We start from the raw sequence: 27,691 nt of genomic DNA, 5'->3' as shown, positions 1-27,691 counted from the left end.
CCTCCCCAAGGACTGGGTGGCTTACAGGATGGGGCAGGGGGTTCCCCCTGACAGGTAAGAGAGCAGGTACCCCATTTCCTGAACCAAAAGTGGAGCCCAAGATTTTCTCGTCAGTTGTAGCTGTAACAGGCCAGATCAAAAGTTTGAGCAACGAAATATTGGCCTTTGGAAACTTGCTGTGCATCACAGAGCAATAGAATAAGACTCAGAGCCACGTAGGTCCACGAAGGCTTAGTGAAAATTCCCACTCAAAGTTTGCCTATGCGGCCAAGAGGCCTGCTCCTCGGTCTCTGATAGCGGGATGCTTTTTGCCCTTTGGAAAATGAGCTTCGCAGGCATGGTGCTAAACCCTTCTTCCCTGTAAAATTCCTGCGTTGTTCCTCACTCTGCCCTTTGGAGACATACTGACCAATATGGAAGAGACACAAGAAGACAGTTATCACATGCCTCGCTTTCGTGGCTACCTCTCCCACTCTCCTCTGGGCCTGCTCTTTTCCTTCAAAGATCATTCAAATGACACGGCTCCCATTCCGTTCCACAGACCCTACCTGCCTGCCCGCTGCGTGCAGCTAAGCACAGCTCTCCGTGTAGAAGTGGATAGAGAAGTGGGTAGGACGTGCCTGCATCCTCTGACAGTCTAAAGACCCAACCCATGGAAGATCGTGGGTTTAGGGCCAGCACTGAATGTATCAGGTAGCCATTGCTGTGTAACAAACCACCTCAAAGCTTAAGGACAGAAAACAACCATTTACTGTTGTTCATAAATCTGTGAGTCAGCTGGGTAGTTCTGTTGCTCTGGGCCATCTCTAGCCATGGAGTTGCTCGTACATCTGCAGTCCGCTGGTGGGCTGGGTGAGGGCTGGCTGGTCTAGGACAGCCTCCCACAGGCACCTGGCAGTTGGCTAGCTATTGGCTGAAGAGGCTAGCGTGATTGGGACACATGTCTGTCACACAGTAGGGCTCACCCAGGATGTTTTTACATTAGGTAAGTGGGCTTCAGGAACAGGAAGGCGTCCTGACACCTAGACCCAGAAGTGGTACCCACCCACTCTGTCACATGCCACCAAGCAGGTCACAGGCCAGCCGGGACTTGAGGGGTGGGGAAATAGATCCTCCTCTCGATGGGAAGAGCTGCAAAGCCACATTGTGAAGGGCCTGGCTATCAGGAGGGGTGCAGAAAGGGGCCGCTTTTTTGTCGCACATACAATGAGTACAGAAGCCATGGAAAAAGTGAGATGCCCCTGCACATACTATCCAGAGAAGACACTAAAGCGATGAGATCAAGGACAAAGAAGAGGGCTGTACTTGGTTTTCTGAAATAAAAATGCTTTTTGGGTTTCTTTTTCAGGGTAGGGCAATAACATTTGACTCCCGTATAATCCATTCATGAAATCGGCCACCCTCGTGTGCTGTCACTCTACCGGGCTTCCTACCTCTGCTTCTACAGGAACTAAGTTGAAAATAAGTATCTGTAGAAACCCGTGACTTTAAATGCACGAGAAGCACCAAGGCAGGATGTGGGGAAAACGGACACAACATAAACGTGTAGTGGACACATCCGGGAGCCTGTCCCCGGCTCACTAGCTCCCTCTCCCCTGACCACCGGGGTCAGTCATGGCTTCTGGTGGCCATGTTTTCCCTGTGCAAACCCTCCCTCCACATTCCTGATTGGACGACCAAAAGTTCTGTCATACTGGTGTATTATTTGCGGAATTACCACGTGTAGCGTAACAGCAAATAAATGCAACAACAATGAAGAGAAGAACACCTAAGAGATAGAATTTCTATGAATTTATTAATGTCTTTAGTTGTGGCAAACATCAGAGAAAATACACTTGTGAGACACTGTGCTTTGGGCTTCCCTCAAATTCAGATCCATTTGGCACACAAGCCACGATGATAGCCTTGAGCCCACCACTCATCAATTTTATACATCATTCTTTTCCCTAAAGCCAGAAATCAGACACTGTTCTCAAAAGAACCTGTGCCAATGATTTATTTTGTTAAGTTTATTTTTCTTTATTTTGATAGAGAGAGAGAGAGAGAGAGAGAGAATGGGAGAGAGAGAATCCCAAGTAGGTTCCGTGTTATCAGCACAGAGCTGGATGCGGGGCCTGATCTCACGAACGCAAGATCTCACGACCTGAGCCAAAATCAAGAGTCAGACGCTTAACTGAATGAGCCACCCAGGCGCCCCTAGGTCATTCATTTATTTCAAGTACAAGGCACTATGCCCTAAAGGAACAAATGTTTCCTTCTTTGTATACACAAAGTGACATCTGTGAAGCATGAATGCAAGTTAGGACCTGCCATTACTGGTGACAGAATTGATCGCAACAGTCTACAGAAGCCAGACAACGATGTTAGAGCTGTCCTCCCAGGTAGAGGGGGTAAGACCACCTGGAACCTGTGCCCCCAAACAAGCCTCATTTGCTGAGTAAGAAAAGCAATGGGAAGTGCAGGAGGCACCTGCCCAAGCCCCCTGGAAAGTCATCTGAAGTGACGAACGTAGTCCAAATTAAAGATCCTAAAGGGGGCAGAAAACATATTCAAGTATCTCTACCTCTAGGTGTGACTAGCAGTTAGATTGCTTTTATTTTAAAGTTTGTTTATCTGTTTATTTTTGAGGGGGGGAGGGGAGGGGCGGAGAGAGAATCCCAAGCAGGCTCCACGCTCAGTGCAGAGCCCAACTCGGAGCTTGACCTCACAACCGTGAGACCATGACCTGAGCCAAAATCAAGAGTCAAATGCTTAACTGACTGAACCACCCAGGCGCCCCTAGATTGTTTCTATTTAAAAAAAAAAAACCACGGGGGTATCTCCCTTAGGGCTAAGTATTTCTTGAATAAGCATAACATAAATTTAACGTTGCCTCTGGTTGCAACTTTGGGTCACTTCACTTCCCACCCACCTCTCAGTGTGTCTTAGACTTGTGAGATTTCTTAACTCGTCCTTTTTTCCCAAAGCACTTCCGGCAGCCGAAGGCGCAGCATTTGTACGTGATGAAGACAACACCCAGCACAATGGCCAGGAGGAAGCCGATCACGTCCACAGAGTGGTACTGGTACCAGGTGAGATCGTGGGCTGCAGGGCGCAGGTGCGGGGCCCCCTTGTGCCTCATCACGAACTCGACCCAGAACACAGCCAGGTCCAGGGGCTCGATGGGGCGGTCCTTGTGCAGGCTGGACAGGCGCATGATGTTCTCCTTGTAGCTAAACACAAAGACAGTGACGTGAATTCTGGAACACCAACCATACTGACCATCCTCCCTCTAGGCTTGCTGTGGTTGGGAAGGCTCCCAGATTTTACAAACTTGGTAGAGGAAATGTGTTTCTATTATGGCCAAAAAGAACACACACACACACCATACATCTCTCTCTCTCTCTCTCACACACACACACACACACACACACACTAACTGGTCTTTATCTCTGAAATTAAAAAAAAAAAAAAAAAACGTAGAAAGAAAACAAGAAGCCAAAATTATAATATTAAATTATTTGAACCTAGCTTCCTGTTTTCTTCTCTTCTTTTTCATGATATTTTTGTAGGAAATTAGATGACTCTTTATAATAAGAGAAAGAAATAAAGGAAAAGGTCATGTCAGAAATTATGAGCAGTTTCCCTCTCACAGTTTTAAACAATCACATCTACTCAAAGTGAAAGCCATTTGTAAGTGCCCTCGCAAGGTGGCGGCATACTTTCCATTGGTGAAGCATCACACCGTCCAAGTGCTAACTGTAGCATGAGGCTGTGTCTATGCAGCCTGGGAAACAAAATGGGTTTTTGTTTATTTTAGACAGCGTTGGTAGCTGAATCGGAACATCCACATCCAAACTGGGTTAGATGTTTCACCCTTAGTGTGGATGCACTGCGAGAAGAAAGAGAAGGTAGGGGAGGAAAAAAGGAAAGGAAAGGGAGAAGAAAGAGAAAAATAGAAGACACTTTTATTCAGGAGTAATTATGATAATTGCCACCTTTAAACAGGTCTGCCATTTTATTTGGATACATTATTGTATTGTGATAACAATATTTGACCATAAGGCCTGTTAAACATCTTCTTTTGTATAAATCTTCTCTTAAACCAGATAGATTTTCTATAACTTTCATTCACTCATTATTTATTGAGCACCTGTTATGGCCTGGCTGCATCGTCTGATGTCTTTATTTTATGTCCCCGTGTAGAGTGTTGGGAACAGGGAGATTCACAATTAGGTAGCGAGAACTCACAAACAAATGCAGTTAGCTAAACTCTCAGGCTGATTGATGAACGTTTTTAAAAAATAAGAGAACTTTTACCAAGTCATTTTTAGGTTCCAGATAGTCGTCTGTATCACGGAACAAAAGATCAAAATTGCATTACGAATGTGAACCTCAGGAACGAGTTTTGTCAGCACGTGGAGAGAAGTCGGGGTTCCGTGGCACCAATGTGTGAGCAGCACATCCTGACCCCAACAAGCTGGGCAGCCGGAAGGCGCCATTCAGAAGAGAGGGATGGCACCCACCGGGCACTCTGGGCATTTACCCCTGGGTTATGTGGGCTTTTCTTCTCCATCCATTGGCACCACACATGTGGGCACCCCACCTCTCCCCCATTTTTCCTTGCCCAGCCTCACTGTGTCACCCTGTGCAATGTCTCCTCCCATCTGAACACACTCCAGTTTTCCACATCTGTCCTTCTAACTGATGTCTTTTTCAAGATGAAGCAACTATGGGTGAAGACGCCACTGTCATGGAGACACACACATGCACACGCACTGATACATGCACATGCACACGCGCGCTGTTAATTGTTGGACGAAGTCCACCCTGGCTATCACTTCTTCCCACAAGGTTTTGACCAAGCTGTTACTAGTGAACTTGACATCAATACAATAAATTCCACACAAAGACCATTTGATCTGATGGCTTTTGCCTCTTGAATTCTTTCAGAGCCGTATTTGAATAAACTCACCTTTGCTTTATCACAAGCCTTTGGGATATCACATGACACCCCCCCCCCATTTATAAATCCCCATGAACAAAATTTCTCACGGGTTTCAGTGCTAGGGAGAACTATGCTTCTAAGCTCTTTGTTTTTATCTTATGGACACTAGGTTCATTACAGAATATTTCTCTCTTTGTAGAATCTCGTAGAGTAGACATCTACTTGGTGACAATATTTTTTAACAAATTGAAGTTTTAAGCCTACCAAGGGAAATAATATTTAAAATCAGTTTTGGGGCGGCTGGATGGCTCAGTTAAACGTCTGATTCTTGATCTTGATCTCAGCTCAGATCATGAGCTCTAAGTTTGTGAGATCAAGCCCCACATCACACTCTGCACTGACAGCCTGCTTGGGATTCTCTCTCTCTACCCCTCCCCCACTCGTGCTCTCCCTCCCTTCCTCTCTCTCTCTCTCTCAAAATAAATAAATAAAATCATTTCTATGAGAAGTTCTCTAGGAATTAAAGCATCCTTTAATGAAATGCATAATAATAATCCCAAAGTCATCTTACTTATTAATTAGGTTTTTATGTATTTGTTTTCACATTTGAATATTTATTGTGAATGAGATGGCCAAGATACAAGTAGTATTCCTCTGTACATTTTCTCTTACCTTTTGTCATTGATGACAGCTTTTAGGGCATTTGCTAAATCTTCAGAAGTCATTTCCAGGACGTTCAAGGTCAATCCAGCCCCCCGGGTCTCCATGCGCTTCGAGTTGTCCATCTGATCACCAAATAAGGGCAGCATCACCATGGGAACGCCGTTGCATATCCCCTCGTATATGCCATGGGAGCCAGAATGTGTGATGAAGGCACGAGCCTTCGGGTGACCTGAGAAGCAAAATAGGGAAGGATGCCAGCAGTCAGGTCACCGAGTTGCATGGTCTGACACCATCTATGCTCTGCAAGCATGCTAAGGACTCAGTGCCATCCACATGTGGCTTTTGCAGAAGTCTGCAGAGGAAAACATGGGGTGAGATACCCCACGAGGTAAAAAGCAACGTGGAATACGTTGGCCATGATATGTTCCAGCTAAATAATCCTTTAGAACAGCCACACGCAAGCCACTTTCGTAATTGCACTTGGGTTTGACCTACACGCCAGAGCCTGATCACATACCAAGCAGATCATTTTGGGGAAGCCACTTGACAAGTATTGTGTTCTTCGCAAGATTTGGTGGTGGAGTGCCAGTATACCGCCACAGGACCTTGCAGAGACAGGAACAGAGTTTAAAAACACAATGATTCCGAAACATCTGCCACAGTAGCTAGAATGTAGAGTCCACTGAATGAACATAACCTTGGCAAGGGAGGGAGGTGTAGCAACTGGGAAGGCTCCTGGGGACTGGTAACAAGCTGTGAATTTGTGCAAATCCACCAAGCTGTACACTTATGACTTTTGCACATTTCTGCACTTCAGGGGAAAGTTTACTTAATAAAACGAGTGGGTGTAGAATTATAGGTGCAGCAATATAAGAAATGAATCCTGTGTCCTGACCAGCAGCTTTTTTTGTAGAAATACTCCTTATGTAACATGAAGAAACACTGTCCTGTTCATTTTGTCGATAAAATAAATTCTCCTTAATACGCTGTTGACTTTCTTAGAGAAAATGAGACCTCCAAGGAAAGCAGACCGCGGTCTAACAGAACAGTTGAGAGTGACATGGTAAAAAGACCTTTGGATTAGTAATCAGGAAGTCGCAGGGAACCCCAAGCCTAAAGTCCAACTGATAGGACTAACTCCGATACTAGAAGTCTGGGGTTCCAACTCTTGTGAAGATACAGATACAGAAGGTACAGAATTGTATGGCATGTTCTTACTGTCTGAGGTATTTTGCCCAAAGCATCAGCAATTTCCATAGCTTTCTCCTTGGGAATCTCTGAGACCATGGAGCCCAAAGAGAAAACCACAATTCCATGTTCTCCAGAAGCATTAACATAGGCTTCAAATTCCTAGAACCAGAAGAGAAATTTACAGTTAATTTTCTTCTCACGTTCTTTGGGAACTGCATCCATTCAGCTATGAATCCTATCTCTTCATGTTAAGAATGCGCGTGTCTGTGTGTGTGTGTTAGAGACACAAAATATTAGTGCATGTTATAGACTTCCTTCCCCCATTATTCCTTCCACAGGAGGAAGGCTTCTTGCTTATCTGGTTATCTTCTGGGTTCTTCTTTGAGATGTAGAATCCAGGTAGTGTGCTAATTTCCCAAAGGAAAAGCAATCAGAGGTAAGACCAGATCCACTTCCCAGGGGCTTCAAGCATCTGAGAGCATCTTGGGAGAAAGCAGGCTTTCAGGAAAGGGATTGATGGAGAGAGCAGCAGGCAGTGTGGAAGGAGGGAGGAAAGGTGGATGAGTGTCACAGAGAGGGGAGAGAACCGTTTAGCAGATTGGTGAAGGGAGACATTGGAAGAGAGGAAAGCTGCCCAAAGAGAATTTCAGAAAGCTTTCTGCAGACTCTAAAACTCCTGCACAGCCCCTTTAAGAAAATCCACAGTAAAGATGTATATTACTTTTCAAGGCTTCTGGAATATTCCTTTTATGTTGAAAGAACGAATGAGTCAAGGCACGAAGCCGCAAATAGTGTTGAGGATGAGGCTCACAATTAAGGAAAACCCTCAAATAGCCAAGACAACCTTTAACAATTCTTGCTTTCCCACAGCCAATACACGGGGGTGATTGGGGATCATATTCATGTCAACTCAGTGCTGAAATTTAACCAGTCAACCTGGCATTTCCCCACCTTTCCTGGAGAAGAGCTTTCTGAAGAATGGAAGTCAACTTTCCTGCCTTAGCAAGAACATACAGAAAGACACCTGAATCTCTCTTTGCTGGTTTCATAAAGTACTATCAAAAGCAGAAAATCTCCCTAAGCGTAAAAGATACAAAAGCGGAAGAGAAAACCTTGCTAAGTGTGCATCAGGATCTGAGCCCCCTCTGTGGAGTTCAGAGAAGGTCAGGGGCATGTGAGAAAACCCTGAGTACCCAAGCCACCGGGGGGGGAAGGATAAACAGGCAGTGAGTCTCAACCCACCCAGCACATGACCCCCCTGGAGTGTTCATGTCCCGTTCCAGAGATGCTTCCGTGTCCTGATTCCTTCGAGCAGTATATCCTTCGCCGCCATCCAAAGAAGATTGCAGCTGCAAGGCCACTCCACTCCTCCAACCATGACCGCCATTGGGCATTGCAGCCTTGGCTGTTAGGACAAAGCTCAAGACAAAGCAGTGGGGCTTGTTTCTGAAGAAACTTCTGGACCAGATGACCCAAGGAACAAGGAATGAAGAGCAGAGAGGGGCTGTGTGACAAGCCCTCCACCTGGGCCTTGCATGCAAGACCACATCATTAGAAAACGGCGGGGTCTAAGTCAGCCTTTCCCATTGCAGATACTGCTCTATTGCGACGAAATCATCTTCTTTTTCAAGGAGCAACTTTTTTTAATGGAGTGAGTTTTGGTGTATTTGAACTGCGAGTGGTTTTCTAGTGAATAATGAACCTGACAACTACTGGAAGATGAACAGTCTGTCGTTCCCGTGGATGAAGCAGGGGGATGGGATCTTAGAAGTGTCTGTGTGTATAAGAGTGAGAGACAGTGATGGTGGGGACCCCACTAGTAAGTGCAGATCACAGATTATGACCTATCGAGGCCCTACCCCTGAAGTAATAAGGAATCGACTTTAGAGATGGATGTCAAACAAAAGCTCTGAGAGGTAGCAACCAAAAATTAATTCAATCAGAATAGCAGTATTAGCTGCATTGAGTCATGAGTGGTGGCTGTGACCCCCGGAAGAGAGTAAGGAAGCCCCCAGACTCAACCCTCAGCGATAATCACAGCTCAGTCTGATCTGACCCCAACCTTCAAAGCCAACTCCAGAGTACTTGGTCATCAGGCAAAGTACATACACACTCAGGCATGCACACATGCATGTGCACAGGCACACACACACGCGCGCGCACACACACACACGCGCGCACACACACACAGCATGGCAATCCCACATAGAGGAAACAGAGCAAGGTGTGAGTATGGCAATTTCCCCCCAACTGTAGGTTATCAATGATCTAATTAACTCCCTTAGAATCTCCCAAATGGTTTTCTATGTCTCCCAAGAATGCCACGGATATTGAGACTGTGTGATGTGGTAGGGTTTGCCCAGAACTGAGGGGTTTCCTGGGATATGACACTTTCAGTCCCGGACAGACCAGAACACTGGCCACCCCGGAGTGACACGTAGAAGACTTCTGACAGGCCTCAGCACACATGATTTTAAGGGACTTTTTTTCAAATTTGGTTCAGAGCACGGCCAGGAAAGCCCCAACATCTCCTCAGGGGTGAGCCTCCTGCCTGGTCCTCACCCCCATCCCATCCCAGCAGCTCTCTTCAAGGTTTCTAGCTCCTAGTGGCTGTGTCCTGGGCCTTCTCCATGGGGCTCATCTGAAAGGTTGGGGAGGCCAGCATCATCCTCCCCACTGCCATGCTGCATTTTTGGTTTGTGGCAAAGACCTCCTAAGGATGGCTTTTCTGAAGTCCTTCCTCCCCAGGATGCACTACATCCTTCTTTCCTGGGGAAAGATGGCTCCTCTCCAAGGACCTTGTGAGCTCTTTCTCCTGAGTGAAGGTACACGGCTTACCTCACTTCCCAGGACCTTCCCTCCTGCATGAAACCCATTCTTCCTCTAACTATGTCTACAAAGGGCCATATCTGGTTTCACCTCCTTGCACACTCCTCCACACCCACTCAGCACCCAGCCAGGTGTGATTACCGTAAAAAGGAATCCACAGGTCCGTAAACACCCAAAGTTAAATAGCAAGACTAAAGTTTAAATGTCACAGAAGTTCATCTACAGATCACGGAAGGGCAAACTGCAGAGCTGGTGTTGTCATGGGCAACGTCCACTCTCGGCAAGCTCTTCTGGGATTTAATAACGGTGAGGTCCACACCCTACTGGCAAAACTTCCCATGAACCTGGCCCTAACTCCACAGACTCTGGTATGGTCAAAGAGTGAGGCAGTATGTTAACTGAAGATAATCCTCGATTCCTCCACCTCTTATCCCCTTCCAAAATGCACGAGGCCACCTCTGAAGTGAAAACACCTGCCCACCTCATTGAAGTCTTTAACAGAGATCCTAGCTTCTGCTGAGAGTTTAGTATTTTGAGTTCCAGGCCTTTATTAGATTTTCTCTTCCCAAATGGCTTCTGTTTCTCAAAACCCTTGGTAAACATTTGGCATGTTGGAAACCAGTTGCTTTATCACTATGCATGCAGAGCCACTGACAAAGACCACAAGCTTCCTTGCTCACCACTCTCTCTTCTCTCCACCTCTAAGTCTCTGTTCTCACCCACCTTCTCTTTGGGTGTTTTCCTCAGACCCAACATGTCTGGGTGGATATCATCTCTGAATCGCTGCTGTCCACAATGATGGTCTCTCACTCTGAGCGGGGAACGATATCTTGGAATTCTTGAGCTTCGTTCCTTTGCTCTTAATGCTGTTCTACTATCTTTTGTCCATCAGGCATCCCACACATGTCTGATGCCAGGTGTGCTTTCCCTATGGAGTAGGGACTTCCCAGAGTCCCTATGGACTCTCCTTATCAACTAAATATTGCATCTTTATTCTTGAAGATCAGGACTTTGACCAAGAGCATTGGGACCAGCACGATCTCTGCTAAAGGAATGGGAGCATGGAGTAAGATTCTTTAATTAACAAAGGGGATGTGGGGTGCCTGGGTGGCTCAGTTGGTTGAGCGTCCAACTCTTGATTCTGGTTCAGTTCATGATCTCAGGGTTGTGAGATCAAGCCCTACATCGGGCTCTGCACTGAGCATGGAGCCTGCTTGGGATTTTCTCTTTCCCCTCCTCTCCTTCTGCCCCTCTCCCCCACTTGCACTACCTCTCTCTCTCTCTCTAAAATAAAAAATAAACAAAAGGGAAAAAAGAAAATGAATAGCAACTTGACAAACCAGCAAAAATCAGGAAAAGGAAAAATGACCACATAAAATAAAAATAAAGTAAGTTGGGTAAGTTAGAATCCAATCTATCAATTTTTAAATGAACTGCAAACTGGCAAAATTCTCTCAACCAGGCTAAAAATATCAGCTCCATGTTATTTAAAAAGAAAAAAAAAGAAAGCTTGAAGACAAAGGGGTGCCAAAAAGACACTAGGGAAATAGCAAGATAGTGCAGGAGCGGTGATATTAATATCAAAAAAGTGGAATTTCAAATTAAAAATATTAAGTAGGACAAAGAGGGCTTCTGCCAGGTACAGTTTACAAAGACATTCTCACACTGAGGCTTGTTTGCACCAAACAAGGCAGCAACTAACACTCAGTCAACACAACTCACCACTTAGAGAAATTTACAGGGGAAAAAATATATGGAGGGGCACCTGGGTGACTCACTCGGATGAGTCTTGACTCTTGATTTCGGCTCAGGTCATGATCTCATCATGATCTCATGGTTCGTGACATTGAGTCCTGCATCAGGCTCTGGGCTGACAGTGCAGAGCCTGCTTGAGATTCTATCTCTCTCTACCCCTCCCTCCTCTGCCTCTCTTTCTCTCTCTCTCAAGATAAATAAACTTTAAAACATATATATATATATATATATATATATATATACATATCAATAAATGATGCTAAAAACTATGATACTGAGAAAGACAGTTGATAAAATTCTGTAGCCACTCCTGTTAAACATCCTAAAGAAGAAAATCATTTAAATAAATAAAGGCTATTTGCCAAAGAACAATGGCAAACATAATACAAAATGATGAAATGAAAATCAATCTTCAGGGGGCACCTGGGTGACTCAGTCGGTTAAGTGTCTGACTCTTGGTTTCGGCTCAAGTCATGAGCTCACAATTCATGGGCTCGAGCCCCACATCAGGCTCCACGCTGATAGTGTGGAGCCTACTTGGAATTCTCTCTCTCTCGCCTCTCTCTCTGACCCTATCCTGCTTGCATTCTTGGTCCCTCACTCTCTCTCAAAATAAATAAACCTTAAAAGAAAAAAAAGAAAATCAATCTTCATTACAATCAGGAGCAAGAATCCTCGTGATTGCCAACATTACTCAATTATTTTGAAAGATTCTAGTGAATTCAATAAGACCAATATTTGAGGGGCGCCTGGATGGCTCAGTCGGTTGAATGTCTGACTTCAGCTCAGGCCATGATCTCATGGTTTGTGGATTCAAGCCCCACATTGGGCTCCATGCTGACAGCTCAGAGCCTGGAGCCTGCTTTGGATTCTGCCTCCTTCTCTCTCTGCCCCTCTCCCTCTCACACTCTGTCTCTCTCTCTCTCAAAAATAAATAAATATTAAAAAAATTTTTTTAAAAATAAGACCAATAGTTGGCATGGAATTTACAACAGAAGAAATCACATTTTCTTTATTGATGAAAGCCAGCCTACTGGTTTTTTAAATGACAGAATCAATATTTTGAGTTGGCTGAATTTTTATTTTTATATGGGGCTGAATTTTATTTGAGTTGGCTGAATAGTGAGTAGATAACCAGCTACAGGCAGAAATGGAAAAACTATCACATTCACAGTAATGACCAAAAAAAAAAAAAAAAAAAGGTAAAATATTTAAGAAAATCTGACCCAGAAAGGAACAGAAAAATATGAAGAAAACTACAAACGACTTGATCTTTGGTTAAGGTAATATTTGAAGTAGCACCAGGAAGAGCAAGTCTCTGGAGTATAAATTTCCTTGCTAATATATATTAGGTGACAAACAGAATGACCTGCGGCCCATAGATACCATGAAACATGGAACGGTTTTAAAAACTAGATATAATATTTAGAACCAAAACGACATTCAGGACATACTGATAGGTGAGCAGTGGGGATATATTGTTACCTTATTCGTAAAACGAAGAACAAAAACTTACCTACAGGTACCTATATTTGTATGTAATTGTAGGAGTCCAGAAAACTGGTGGAGATCACTGCCTATCTGGTGACTAGTCCTCAGTTCACGCCCTTTGTTGGTTTTCATTCATTCCTTTAACAAACATTTGGTAAGCGCCTATTAGACTCTGATATTTACGCTGATACTTACACCAATCACGGGCAGACCTTTTGCCAAGTGTTAAGGATGCAGTGATGGGCAGAAGTAGTCCCCGCACCCACATGTATGGAAGAGATGGTCAATAAACAATTATCTAAATGAAATGACTGCGGTATTTAATGGGCTATGAAGGAAATAGCACAGGACGCTATCTTGGAGAGAAGGACTCCCTGAGGAAGTGATATCGCAGCTCATCTGAAAAATAAAAAGACAGCCACCTCACAAACTCAGGCACAGCATCCCAAAAGGACAGACCGTCAAGTTCAAGGGTCCTGAACCGGGAAAGATTTTGGAATGTCCCAGGAGTAGAAAGAAGGCCAGTGTAAAGGGGGACATTCCATGCAGGTTTATAAATAAACCCTTCTATTTCAAATGGAGTTTCTATTATGCATGCACATCTCCAAAGTTTTAAATTTCAAAGTAAATGTCAAACAATCATTTTCACTTGGATCCTATATAATGATGCCAAAAATGTTTCTCTTTAATTTCACTCTTAACTTGGCCATGCTGACTAGCTCTCTTTCCTTTGATCTATGATGTGCCCACTGGTTTGGTAATATTTCACCTTTTCCTATATATGAAAGAGAATTATGACTGGTTTTCTATTAACATGAGGTTTTGTCATTTTGCTTTCTAAAAACTCAACACCATCTCCTTTCTTAAGCAGATAACCTCGTCAGGCACATACTTCTCCAACAGGCCTGCTGGTCTGTTGGGGTATCAGAATCTTACTGGTAGGAGTCACCAGATGTCGCTTCACATTATGGGGGAGGAATCAGAGCCTCACAGAGGTGATCTGGTCATGCGGCAACGGAGTGGAGGCATCCACACAGCACTGGAATTCTCCCGCAGGGATCTTTCTGCTGTCTAGAGTTTCTCCTTGCCGTGACATTAACATGATCGTTTAAAATGTGAATCACAATGGAGTCACCCCGGAAATAAGATTCAGTGCTGTCTGAGGGTGAGTAGAGTCCCTTTAGTAGAAGCCAGACTCAGAATCTGCAAAGTGCCTAGGTTACCAATGGATCCTCAACCAATACTTGTGAAATAAATGAACGAATGCCCACTGAAATGTGACCTTCTTGGAGAATCCTTCCCAACCTCCCAACTGACAGAGACTCTCCTGCTATTCTCTATCACCTCCATTGAGATGTGGGAAGAAGATTGTGAATGCTATGTTTTTGCATCCCTCAAATCTCTATGGGAAAAAAATTAACTTAGCAGCATTGCAGAGGATGAGACTCAGGACCTTTCTGCCGAATGCCAGGATCGGACTGTCTCATGTTTACTTATTAGAAGACAAGGGACTGCAGGACCCGGCTTCCTAGCAGACTATCGAGTAACTGAAGCTTCAACACCAGAAACATAAAGGCAACTTGTGCCACCATGGTCCATAGATGTCAAAGAATTATTCTAGCAGTCTTGAACCTTGGGTGTCTAACCCAGTCAAGGGCAGGAAGGTGCATGCTGCAGATTTTTGTGCTCTGCAAGGATCCCCGAACTCACTGCTCTGTGCTTACGGCAATTAACCTTTGTTGCATCTACTTGATTACTCTCCACTGGAGCCCAAAGTATGCTTTCTTAAAGTGTCCCATACAAAGAAATAACCCAGAAGATGATTCCCAAGACAGATACAAATTACGACCCCAGACCCGGGAGATTTGTACAGCAGAAACTAACGAAAGAGGGCATGTGACACTACCTCAGCGTGCTCATTCAGCATATGTCAGGGGCAAGTTCATCCATCCAAAGTACTTGCAAGGAGACAGGCTTGTAAAGCTCCCCCTCAAATACACACCTGGGACAGTGGCTTTTTGCTGGCACAGTTGATCCCACCAATAAAAACCATGTTGGGCATGATGGGCCTGGAGTAATCCTTTACAAAGTCACTTTTGAAAAGCCAGACCGATGCAGAGCCCATAAGGTCCTGGACAGTCACATCTTTCTGAAGGACTTCCGAAGCAAGTGACGCATATGGGGAATAAACCACATTGCACAGGAAGCCCTCTGACACAAGAATGAGCATGTTCTTCACCCGCTGTAGGAAAGTCATGTGATCTGAGTTAAGGGACAGAACCCTGGGCACATAGGATGGTGGGCTGGGGCAGCGGGTACCTTGAAAATCTAGGCCGCATGGCAGTGAGTGCAAGAAGAACACGACAGGCAGTGCCAGGCGCAGGGCCACGATGGGGCCACAAGGAAGGAAAGGGTCTGTCAACACGGCATCGAAGCCGCTTTCCGCCAGGGAGGCCATCAGCTCCTCGTTGTACAGTAAGTGGGAGCAGGCAGACAAAAGCAGAGCAGAGTCCTTCTTGACCCTCTTGTATGTCTCGACCACACGCTGCAGGAAAGGCTTCTTCTCAAAAACCCCGAGCCCGAGACCAGTAAAAGACGCTTCCACGTCCTCCCTCCGGAATGGGACAGGGTAGCTCTTCAAGGTGTAAAACGCTCCTTCTTTAATGTACACGGAGGCCTCAGAAGCTATGACCACTATGTCGTGTCCCTGCTGGTGCAGCCGCTGGATGACCCCGAACAAGCTCAGCCAGTGGCTGCCGTCCACTGGGACCAACAACAGCTTCCCGCCCTGAGACAGAAGGGGATTCAGGGCACACAGCAGCAGGCTCAGCACAAGCGGACGTGGCCCCCGGGACCTCGCTGCCATGGTTCTCCTGTATCGGCTACCAAGCCTCTCACCTGCCAAAAGTTTGCCCTCCTCTACTTATATGTCGCAAGAACCAATCTACACTCAAAGTTAATGTTTGATTGTATCACATGACTGTCGCTGTCAGTCAGCTAAAGATCGTGCAACTAACGAGGGCCAAGAGCTTTTCTAGGTCTCTTTCCCCACCCCCCAAGTATTTTTATTTTGTATTTATTTACTTTCAAGTTCTTATTTTCATTCCAGTTAGCAAACCTACAGTGTAATTTCAGTTCAGTTCATTTCAGGTGTACAATACGGTGATTCAACACTTCCCTACATCACCGGGTGCTGATCAGGACAAGCGTACTAGGTTTCTCATTAGACAACAACCGTTTGACTGGCTGGAACTCTTTTCCAACCACTCAGGTCCCGTTCTTGAGGGGCCAGAGAAGGGAATGCAGCACCAGCACCTTTGAATGGATTAGATGAGTATTTCCACGGACCAAGAGAGTGTCACCAGAGAGGGAGAAAAAGGCTATGGGGTGACAAATTAGACCCTTTTCAGGAATGAAATAGAAAGCAGAATATGTCTTTTTAGAAAGGAAAGAACACGGGGTAGCTGGGTGGCTCAGTCGGTTGAGCATCCGACTTCAACTCAGGTCATGATCTCTCAGTTTGTGAGTTCGAGCCCCGCGTCAGGCTCTGTGCTGACAGCTCGGAGCCCACTTGGGATTCTCTGTCCCTCTCTCTCTCTCTCTTTCTCTGCCCCTCTCCCCCTTCTCTCTCTCTCAAAAATAAATAAGCATTAAAAAAATAAAATGGAAAGGAAAGAACGAGACACTGCAAGCCTACTTTGGGCCCATGGTAACCTTGAAGAACGTTCCCCACAGGTGACTCAGGGCTCTCTGCCCAATCACTGCCTCATTTTTTGATTCATTCACCCAGCAAAATACCTACTGAGTCCAGCGTGCACAGCGCTGGGCCTGGGGCTGGGTCTGGGGTACCAGCAGAGATGAGTCCAGATGAGTCCCCCACCTCCCCAGAACTCCGGTTCCACCGGAAGGGACAGACTGACGACGCAAACAGGTGAGCAGATGCATGAGAGGACGCCAGGAAGGAAATGAATGCTGCTGGCTAGTGAATGGCAGGAAGGGAAAGCCACCTGAGTGTGCCACACACAGAAGGCCTTTCCAGGGCAGATCCGCGTTCCCTCAGAGAGGCAGTGAGAGAGCACTCTGTCAGTCAGAAACGAAAATCGGTAAGTGAGCAAAAGTAAGTGAAACCGTGCTTGTCACACAGCCCCAAGGCCCAAGGAAAGCAGATACTCTGAGAAATTCTGATGACCCCATTGAAGCAAAGGGGAAAGGTGAACAGAAACAGTAAGAATGTATATTTACTGAGCACGCACTAGGTGCCAAGTGTGGTGTTTAGCACTTTACAACACATCTTATGTAATCCCCAGAAGTATCCCCTTAAAGCAGGTACTATTATTCCCATTTTACAAAGGAAGACACTGAGGCTCAGAGAGACAAGGTGATTTGCCAGAGTCCTGAATTTACTAAGCGGCAGACTGAGATCCGGGCCCCAAGCGTCAGAGCGTAGAGACCTTGCTCTTACCTACAGCTCCCCATGGCTTCTAGCAGTTCCCAGATCTTACAGCCGGGTTCAAAATTTACAGCCAACTAGGAGTCAGAAGTAAAGCTGTGATTCCCAAGGTCATTACTCAATTGAAATAAATGGAGAGAAGGCAGAGGGCAGGATTTGAGGACCAAGTAGAATGTGCTCCCACAGCAACACCCAGCACTAGCTGGAGCCCCAAAAGATCAAGTGAAGGGTCAGAGAGCAAGTATGGGAGTCGCAAATAGAAATGCCCCTCCCTGGGGCACTTGGATGGTTCAGTTAGTTGAGCGTTGGACTTCAGCTCAATGATCTCACAATTTATGAGTTCAAGCTCCACATCGGGCTCTCCGCTGCCAATGCAGAGCCCACTTGGGATCCTCTGTCTCCCTTTCTCTCTCTCTGCCCCTCCCCCACTTGCTCGCTGGCTCTCTCTCAAAAATAAAATAAACATTTTTTAAAAACGCCCCTCTCTAAGAAATGGCAAATCCAAGTGCAGACAGAACTGATCACCTTGCCCTTTCTTTTGGAGATCACTGCTGTTCTCTACAATCCCGGGATGAGAGCACAGACCCCGGCATTTTGACCATGGACGTCACTGGCCACCCATATTCAGGGACCTGTTAGAAGGTCATGGAGAAAATGCTAACTTTAAAGTTTTGATGTCCTGTGGGCATATTCACAGGGCCTCCCTCATTCTGGTACATAGAATAGGTACTCAAGATTTCCCTTCCCACCATCCTTCCTCCACAGACATCCAGTCTGGTACTTACTTGTATATAGGTGCACTCCTACACATGGGAGCTCCGAAGCTCCCCACCCACACCCACCCCACCCCAAGCACTTTCCATTCTCCAGGACTAAGATTCCGGGTGGGTAGCAAAGAGGTAGCAATGTTTTGGCTCCTTGGGTGTACCCCTATCTGCCATTCTGAAATTCACAATCCAATTTAAACATTAAGGGCAATCATTCTTCTGAACTCTCAGTGTCATAAGAGTTCATCTGTAGATTGCCCAGAGCAAAAGGGCTGTAAACCCACACAGTCACCACTGTGATGATTTTATGACTTTCCCTGCATCACTCAAAGCCTCAGAACTTTTTGAGGCCTCTGTTGCACCTGCATGGTTTGGGGCCATGACTCTACCCTTACAAGCAGGGTTTCGGCTTTGGAATCACTCACTCAGGTGGTTTTGCAGGCAGTAAATACTCAGTAAATGTTTTTTGTACAGAGGTGTCTTCCCTTCTTTCCTTCTCCTTTGCTCAAGGCCCCATATCCATGCAAGCAACTGCTGGATCCACTGTCTCAGAGATGCCATAGTCCTGTATCAGGGACTCAGACCCCAAGGCTCCCAACCCCCGTCTACCCTCCATCAGCTGCCCCCTGCACTGCCTTATCCCACCACCATCCCTGAAACCTTGGTCAACAATCTCCTAGGACCCAGAATAAAATTCAGAGTCTTTGGGCTTGCCCTCAGAATTCACTGGAATGGACCTTGAGCTCACCTGTCCAAGCTCATTCCTCCTCTCCAGCCCTTTCACTAGACCCCTCCCTCTGCCCCTTTCCCTCCAGTCATTCTGGAGCACTTGACCTTTCCCAATCATGCTTTTCCCACATTGCTTGGTTCACCCTAGACTCTACTCCAAATCTGCTTCCTAATACTGTTTATTCCTTGATTATAAAATGTCAAATCCACGATTACAGGATTGTATTCGGTCCCTCAAAGTGACCTAAAGTCAGCAGTTTGTTCTGGTGACATAAAGTCAGCAGTTTGTTCTGGTGACAGAGTGTGCCTTATTGGGTCTACTACCCTTTATGATGAAATATTACAGAGTTCATTGGTTAATCATTTTCCTATTAGAGCTTAGTGACCTTTATTGGTGTTGACTTACCATTTATTAAAGCAAAAAAATACAGTGTCAGAGAATAAGGAGAAAATAGAGAGAAGTCAGAGGTCCAAAAATGCCAAAAAGAAAATCACAGTCAAGGTAGAGCAGTTTTAGTAGAAATAATTACTGCACCCAAGTTGACCAGCACTGTAAACACAGCAGCAACTTTTTTTTTAATGTTTATTATTGAGAGAGAGAGACAGACAGAAACAGAGTGCAAGCCGGGGAGTGTTAGAGAGGGAGACACAGAATCTGAAGCAGGCTCCAGGCTCCAAGCTGTTAGCATAGAGCCCCATGCGGGGCTCAAAGTCACAAACCTTAAGATACGACCTGAGGTGAAGTCACACCTTTAACTGACTGAGCCACCCAGGCGTCCCTATTGCCAGCAAATTTTACTAGTTTTGATATACTAGACCAGGAGTTCTCAAACTGTGGGCCAAAGCCCCAAAGGAATACCCAAGAATTTTTTAGGGGAATTTTGCAAAGTCGAAACTATTTCCATAATACTATCTGGCTTTTTCACTCACATGATCTCTTTTATGTACAGTGGAGTCTCTCTCTGGCCACATCACCTGTAGTATAGCAATAGATTGCCTGCAGAAGCAGAAGAATCCAGTTCTCTTCTTTTAAAGCAGAGAGACACAAAAAATGTAACATGATGCCCTTCTTCAGTAATTGTTTTGTTTTGAAAAAGTTGTTTTCCCATAGAAATATGATTTATCTTAGCGTGTAATGGTTTTATTGCTATTAAATTGACTATCGAGGGTTTTTTTTAGTGCCTTAATTTCTAACGGTGTTAGTATTGATTGTTACAACCTATATAAACTAAAGCAAAAGGGTCCTGGGGCCAAAACACAGGAGAACTGCTGTCCTGGACAAACGATGTGGGTGACCTTCAGCACAGGGTCAGACTAAACGCACCGCCATCAGTCTACGCCCACCAGGCGAAGGGGGGGGGGGGGGTGTCTGACAGAAAACCTGCTTTAAAAATACCACTCTGCCCCACCGCCAAAACGTGGGCCCCCACTTCCACCCGCTAACTTCCTCTTTTTCCAGCGGGATTTGTAGGTCACCGGCCCCAGGCGGAAGGCGGGTGGGTGGGGCCAGGTGGTGGGAGGGGCCTCGGTAGGCGGGGCGTCCGCGCCCGAGCGAACCGCGCCACAGAGAGCCTCATCGGAAGCGCGGCAGGTCCCGCCCCCCGGCGCTGCATTCTGGGATGCGGCCTCGGCCAATGAGGCGCGGGCTACGTCACAAGGGCTCCCCTTCCCTGCTGCCTGGCGTCGCGGGGCACTCGGGCCCGCATCGCCTCGTCGTGCCCGTGGCCCGCGGGCCGTGCCACGCCGTCCACCATGGAGGACTACTACGAGGTGCTGGGCGTGCCCCGCCAGGCCTCGTCCGAGGCCATCAAGAGGGCGTACCGCAAGCTGGCGCTCAAGTGGCACCCCGACAAAAACCCCGAGAACAAGGAGGAGGCGGAGAGGCGGTTCAAGCAGGTGGCCCAGGCCTACGAGGTGTTGTCAGACGCCACGAAGAGGGACGTCTACGACCGCTACGGCGAGGCCGGAGTGGAGGACTGCGGCGGGGGCGGCGGGGGCGGTGGGCTTTTCCGCGACCCCTTCGAGCACGTCTTCACCTTCCGCGACCCGGCCGAGGTCTTCAGGGAGTTCTTCGGCGGCCGGGACCCATTTTCCTTTGACTTCTTTGGAGACCCGCTGGGGAACCTTGTGGGCGGTCGGAGGAGCTCCCGGAGAAGCAGAAGCAGGGGGACCGCGCCCTTCTTCACCGCCTTCAGTGGATTTCCAGCATTTGGGGGTGGTGTTTCTTCTTTTGATACAGGATTTAGCTCCTTTGGTTCCCTGGGGAATGGAGGCCTTTCTTCCTTCGCCATGTCTTATGGTAGTGGTGGGACCGGCAACTTCAAATCCATGTCGACTTCCACCGAAATCGTCAATGGCAAAAAAATCACCACCAAGAGAATCATTGAGAATGGCCAAGAAAGGGTGGAGGTGGAAGAAGACGGAGAGTTAAAGTCCCTGGTCATAAACGGCAGAGAGCAGTTGCTACACATTGACGCCAAATAATTCCAGTCCAAGTTGAATTCAAAAAACATTGTGAGGAGCAGCAGGACTTTTTTTTTTTTTTTTTTTTTTTGAAGATTGCAAGTGCACTCTACTTTCAGAACAACTGTACTCGAGAATTTATAAACAGTTCATGCCGATGCCTATTTGTTGTTGTTATTGGGACCATACAAGTTAGACCTCCATTTGTCTTTAGAACTTGTTGTAAATACCTGTATGCACTTTGCTATTTATTAAACATAATCCCGAGGCAGATGCTGATTATTTCGTAGTATTGGGACAAAATGTTTACAGCACCTTGAACCTTGCCTTTCCATTTTGTTTGAAATGTGAGCCAGGTAGTTTGCTCTGAAGTTAACGTTGCCAAGATAACTCGTTTCACTTCCAATTTTTCAACACATGGTAGTAAAGGATGTGAGTATATTAATCCTTCTGGCTTAAAGATGCTTTTTAGTCCCACGTAAATGCCAGTGACTAGTAAGAGTTTTCCGGTTAAATGTAGTATTAAGTGTAGCCTTTTTAAAAAACAGGTTAACCTGACAAAGTGGTGTATTCGGTTCCAATGGCTATTGGAACAAATTACCACAAATTTGGTGGCTTAAAACAAGGCACATTTATTCTCTTAAAGATCCGGAGGTCGGAAGTCTAAAGTGAGTTTCATGGACTGACATCAGTGTTAGCAGGAACATGTTCCCTCCACAGGCTTGAGCAAAATGCTTCAGTGAATTCTTCACGGTTACATGATTAGTTAACAACATCCTTAGGATGCTGTTCAGGTCACGTAAGCAGTAAACCAGTGGTAGTGATTACTCAAAACCCAACACAAATAGGGTTACTAGCCTGTACCCAGCTTGGTTCTACAACTGTGATGTATGGAAATGTGGAAAGTATTTCCATAAAACTACACAAAACTATCCCATTGCCATGTGCAGAATGTATCTATTTTAAAATAGGTTGACAAAAGCCAGGAATATTGGAGAGCCTGGGATACTGATTGGGTGAGGCAGCATATGCATATTGGAGAGAATACATTTGTGTTGCCACGGTTTATCCCCGTCGTGAAAACTGTTTTGGGCATGGCTACCTTGGGATAGACCATCACAAAATGTGCCATCCATCCCCTTTGGTTGTGTCTAAGGAAAAGTGTGCGTAAGACATGGGAACAAAAAGGTAACCGAACTGGATAGACTAAAAGTGCAGCATTATTTGTAATTCTTTACAGGAAGCTCATGTGGCCTGAACACACTTAATTAAGAACATGTGAAGTTGAGTTAAGCCCAGTCCCCATAGAATGGTGTGCATACAAGACCTAGCAGGAACATAGGATTCAGCCATTACTATCCCACAAGGGCACACAGTCTGTTAAAACCATGTCAAGTGGTCACTGAGGTATCCTGGGTAGTGCTTCTTAGCCACTAATTGTACAAGAAGTATTATAATAAAGAAGACTGCCAGAGCTTTTAAAAAAATGAGTTCATTTGCCTGCCAGGCAAGGGGACTCACCAGTGAAGATATTCATCGTTGTTGGTGGGGAGGGGAGGAGGAGCAGGGGGAGAAGGGATGTCAGGAGTTTTGAAGTGATAGGAAAGTGCACACTTTCATGGTGGTTATGCTAATTAAGGGTTAACAACTACTCAGGAAAGTCTTCAGTTGGGTGGCATACTGGGGTCACTCAGAGGTCATGGATCTCAACAGCTCTAGTGGAAGCAACCTACAATGGATGAGTCAATGGATGAATATAAAAGCCAAATGTGTACCCATACGATGGACTATTATAGCCTTAAAAAGTAAGGATATTCTGACCTAATGCTACAATATGCATGAACCTTGAGGACATTAGTCTAAGTGAAGTAAGTCAGTTACGAAAAAGGCAAATAGTGTATGCTTCCATTTCTATGAGATGCCTGGAGTGGCCAAATTCGTGAAGACAAAGTAGAATGGTGGCTAGTTATAACAATTGAGGGCGAACAGCATCCAGTTTTGATATATCTGAATTAGTGCTGCTAAGTGGAAAGTTGCCTTTTACAGAAAAAGAAACCATTTTATTTAAAGAATTTTCCAAATTGAAAATCTCTTTTAAAAAATGTCTTGGCCCCAGAATCACAGTCCTGTATATCAATATTCCTCTTTTATGGAAAGGCTTGAGTGGGCTTTCAGAGTAGAGAAAATGGCATTTCCTTTGGTGCAAAAGATGACCATATCAAAGACCCTGCAGTGGACTCTCCATGGACTCTCTAGCACTTTCCCACAGAGCAACCCCAGTTAAATAAGTAAGTAGTTTAAGACACCATTTTCAGAATTGGGGATGTCACGGTTTTTTAAATAGAAAAAACTTAAATATACATTTTTAGGTGTATCTATGGAACATTTGCAAATGTTAATAATAAGTTACCAATCATAGAAGCCACTAGCTACACGTGACTACCAAGCATTTGAAATGCAGCCAGTCCAAATTGAAATATGCTGTAAGTGTAAAATACATACCAGATTTTGAAGATTTAGTATGAAAGCAAAAGAATGTAAAATATCTCAGAGCACTTGGGTGGCTTAGTTGGTTAAGCATCCAACTCTTGATTTTGGCTCAGGTCATGATCTCACCATTAGTGAGATTAAGCCCCACTTTGGGCCCCATGCTGGCAGCACAGAGCCTGCTTAGGACTCTCTCCCTCTCTCTCTGCCCCTCCCCAGCTCACGCACTCATGCTCTCTCAAGCACATGCATGCTCTCTCTCAACATAAACTTTTTAAAAAATAATGTGAAATATCTCATTAATAATTTTATGTTGAGTATATGTTGAAGGTATAATGTTTTAGATATATTTGATTGAATAAAATACATCAAAATTAGTTTTAACCCTCTTCATGCCTTTTTTTAAACATGCCTACTAAAATTTTTTAAACATTCTCTGATTAAAATATAAAATGATTAGAAAAATAAGAGAAATATAGCTAATATAAACCTTAACTATATGGGAATAAAGAAACAGCTTTGAAGATAGCCATGAGCTTAAAGAGAAAATCCAAACCATTGAGTTACCAAAAACAAAAAGGAAAAATATATGAGCAATTTATGCGAAAACCTAGGAAACACAGGAAAAGTTTTATGACCTTCAGTGTTTCATTATTAAGAAAACTCTAACAGGAACTTAATGCTTACCAAAGGAAAATTAGAAAAATAACTATAACTATAAAATAAACCAAAAGATACAAGAATGACAATCACTAATAAAAAGAAAACTGGAATTCATGAAATAGAAAATAAAAATAGTAAAAAGAATAAGCAATTCCAAAAATTATTTCTATGAGAAAACCAATAAAAGAACTCCACCCATCAGAAATCTTAAGAAAGAAAAGGAGCAAAAATATGAAAGACTTAGACTCTGATCTTTCATATTTGGAGAAAATTTCCATCAAGTACCAAAAGAAGTCACATCTAAGGGTAAACCAAAGTAAGGGAGACAAAATCTCAAAGTAAAAAAGAATTTAGTGGAACAAAAGTGATAATGGTGTGCCTAGCACGTATAATACTTGAGAATTTCAGTGTAAATGATCTTTCGCATACCAAATAAATTGGCACAAACATCTAACGGTCTCCAGATGACATACATTGTCCTGCTGGGCACTTTTTAAATAATGATAATAGATAATATTTATTGTATGCTCATTGTGACAATAGTCAGGCCAGAATAGTTGGGTCACCTGCCCACCTGCCCGTTCAGCTAGAAAAACGGGAGTGAGAATTTGAACCAGTGCAGTTAACTCCAGAGGATATATTTACATAGCAACACTAAAAGAAAAGAGTACCAGTTACTTTTTAAATGCCTTCCTATTTTTCAATTTTTACAAGCCTAATAAATATTTTTTTAAGTGAATAAATGCATTGCACAAAGGAAAAAGCCAGATAGTATAGCTCCCTTGTGGTCTGAAGCAAAAAGAGAAATGGCATTAGAGTCCTGTGCAATAATATGTACATAAATAAAAAGAGATACAGAAGTAAGAATGCAAAAACTATAAAAGATCTAAAGTCATGGAAGTTAATATAAAGTAAGTGAATATGGCATAAATGGGGGGAAAAAAGATGGCTAACTCAGTGGATTAAGAAATAAAATAGCTCCCATGAGTCCTATTTCAATTAAACCCAAATATCCAGGGTTAATGTCAGATGCCTCTGAAAGTATTAGTAAAGCAATAATTTCTACCATGGAAACCTGGGCTGGGAGGGTGGGCCTGGTGATGCGGTCAGCCCTCCCAACAACCCTTTCCCCTTTTAGACTCCATTCTTTTCATCACCGTCCTCCACTTCACTGGGTTTATAGGCTCCTAGTTTTATCTCTTCCTTAGTCCCTCCCACCAGCCTTTGATGACTTCAGCATCCCAAGCCATTCAACCGACCTGCCATGCAATTCTGCTAGCCCCGAATTATATACCAGATATCAACACCTGGTCGGGAAACTTGTCAGCACAGCTCCCTCTCTGAAAACTTGAACTTGGTTACTTTCTCGGGTCACAGAGACCCCACCTTCTCTCTTCTGCATTGTCTCACTTCCCCTTAATTTACTCAAGCTCTCAGACACTCCTGCTCCCTTTTGGTGTTTAGGTCTCCTATGATCACACTTTAGTCCCTTCCAAGACGAAGCCACTAAAAACGACCGTGTCAACAAACACAATGCGATAGTTCCTTTGTCCTCCAGGATGAGCAAACACCCACAAGCAAAACCTCCTGATGGATCAGCCCACAACTCGGTTTCTCTGCTCCTACACAGCTGGAGAAAATTGCACAACTCTGAAGACGGCGCCTGCCTGGAAGACAGTCTTGGTTGACTCAAAGCAGCACTTGCCAATCCTATCACAGACGCTCACCCCTGCCTCTCATTTTTCTCAGTGACCCTGGCAAACCTTTCTTGCATTAGTGGAGGCACTTCAACATTCATCTTACCAAACTGTCAGGAGAACGAGAGATAGACATCTTTAGAAAGACTAGTAGATAAGTAAACACCTGGAAGTAAATTAAGAAAAAAAAAAAAAACATGTGTTCTACTTGGAACATTGTAGGCACCCATACAGACCTGTGATAATGGCTTCCTGTTGACACAGTTTATGCCCCCGATGAAGACCATGTTGGGCATCACTGGCCTGGGGTAGTCCAGTACAAAGTCTCCTCTGAACAGCCACATGGATGCAGAGCTGAAAACATCCACCACCGACACCTCTCTCTGCAGGAGCTCAGAGGCGAGGCTTGCGTAAGGAGTGAAAACAAAGTGGCAAATGTACTTCAGGGACAGAGGGTAGAGCATGTTCTTGACCCTTTGCAGGAACGTCATGTGGTCTGAATTCATTGTTAATAGCCTAGGAACATATGAGGAAGGGTTTGGGCACTGCGTGCCCTCAAAATCTAAGTTGCATGGAACAGAGCGCAAAAAAAACACGGCAGGCAGTGACAGGTACTTAGCCAGGACTGCCCCACAGGGGTAAACAGGATCTGTTAAAACCACATCAAAGGAACTGGAGTTCAGGTGCCCGATCAGGTCCTTGTTGTACATCAGCTCCTTGCAAGACCTTTGATAAATGAAAGAAGCAGTTTTCAAATTTTCCGTGATTTTCAAAAACATCTTTAGAAAATGTACTTTTTCAAAAACCTGATAAGAGTGGCCCCGTATGAGGTCATTAAATTCGTCCTGGGTGTACGGAATGGCGTAGGTCATCAGGGTGAAAAAGTCCTCTTTTTTGATATGCAGATTCACCTCTGGCGAAACGACCACTATTTCGTGGCCTCTGGCATGGAGCTCCTGCAGGGCCTTCTTCATGCTGAGCCAGTGGCTGCCATCCATGGGCAAGACCAGCACCTTCCCACCTTCAGCCCGGGGCCCAACACACAGGAACAGCAACAGCCCCGTGAGCACCGGCAGGGGAACCAGGAATCCTGCAGCCATGTCCGTAGAAGCTCAAAGCAGCTGACTTTTCCAATCAGGCTGTGTCTCCTGCATTTATTTCCATCATCTTTATCTTATCATTGAGTCACTCAGAAGGGCAAGTAACTGGAAGGCAGCGTGCCTTCCTTATGTTAATCATTACAAACTAAATCTATCCCAGTCTTTCACCACTGGCCCCACCCTTCTGCTTGCACACAGGGAGAGATCAATTCCCTGTACGTAGGGAAAACTCACCTGCCTTCGCTGCTCTCTCCAAGGATCATTCTAACTCACTCTCTTGCTTTTTATCCAATTCTCAGAACAAGACTGTGGATACCCGCTTCATTGGCTCTCCTCCTATTTCTCTGTTAATGGCATCCTAAAGGGCTGTGACCAAGCTCTGAGGAGTCCCCAATGCCCCAGTCTCCAAGCATAACTAACCTCTCTGGTGGATGTGCCCTTAACTGACAACTCTTAATGCTCTTTCCTCCCATGCACAG

The 27,691-nt window shown here is 45.0% G+C and overlaps 2 protein-coding genes across 3 annotated transcripts; one reads left to right on the top strand and one right to left on the bottom strand.

Annotated features, from left to right (window-relative positions):
* Window positions 1-1,776: 1,776 nt before the first annotated feature.
* On the bottom strand, window positions 1,777-27,292 carry LOC112867499 (UDP-glucuronosyltransferase 1A1). Of its 2 annotated transcripts, none has more exons than XM_086719987.1 (5): window positions 26,349-27,292; window positions 6,809-6,940; window positions 6,108-6,195; window positions 5,600-5,819; window positions 1,777-3,212 (listed from the first exon to the last, which is right to left on the bottom strand). In XM_086719987.1, exons 1-5 carry the CDS (start codon window positions 27,210-27,212, stop codon window positions 2,915-2,917), a joined length of 1,602 nt encoding a protein of 533 aa, XP_086576113.1. In that variant the 5' UTR covers window positions 27,213-27,292; the 3' UTR covers window positions 1,777-2,914. The 2 variants fall into 2 exon arrangements, with proteins under 2 accessions (XP_086576113.1, XP_086576114.1); XM_086719988.1 differs by lacking the exon at window positions 26,349-27,292 and adding an exon at window positions 14,859-15,795.
* LOC112872237 (dnaJ homolog subfamily B member 3) lies at window positions 20,477-21,536 on the top strand. Its single transcript, XM_025935372.2, has one exon. It carries the CDS (start codon window positions 20,555-20,557, stop codon window positions 21,284-21,286), a length of 732 nt encoding a protein of 243 aa, XP_025791157.1. The 5' UTR covers window positions 20,477-20,554; the 3' UTR covers window positions 21,287-21,536.
* Window positions 27,293-27,691: the final 399 nt, after the last annotated feature.

The sequence above is a fragment of the Puma concolor genome, chromosome C1 (genome assembly GCF_028749965.1).
Source record: "Puma concolor isolate L17-30 chromosome C1, mPumCon1.1.hap2, whole genome shotgun sequence".
NCBI classification, from domain to species: Eukaryota; Metazoa; Chordata; class Mammalia; order Carnivora; family Felidae; genus Puma; species Puma concolor.
This window is presented reverse-complemented; position numbering and strand designations above follow the sequence as displayed.

Coding starts and splice junctions, on each gene's coding strand:
- LOC112872237 (XM_025935372.2), top strand. CDS start 20,555: ATGGAGGACTACTACGAGGTGCTGGGCGTGCCCCGCCAGGCCTCGTCC.
- LOC112867499 (XM_086719987.1), bottom strand. CDS start 27,212: ATGGCTGCAGGATTCCTGGTTCCCCTGCCGGTGCTCACGGGGCTGTTG. Junction 5,820..6,107: donor TCCCCAAAATGATCTGCTTG/GTATGTGATCAG, acceptor TTTGCTTCTCAG/GTCACCCGAAGGCTCGTGCC. Junction 3,213..5,599: donor GCTGTCATCAATGACAAAAG/GTAAGAGAAAAT, acceptor CTTTGTGTTTAG/CTACAAGGAGAACATCATGC.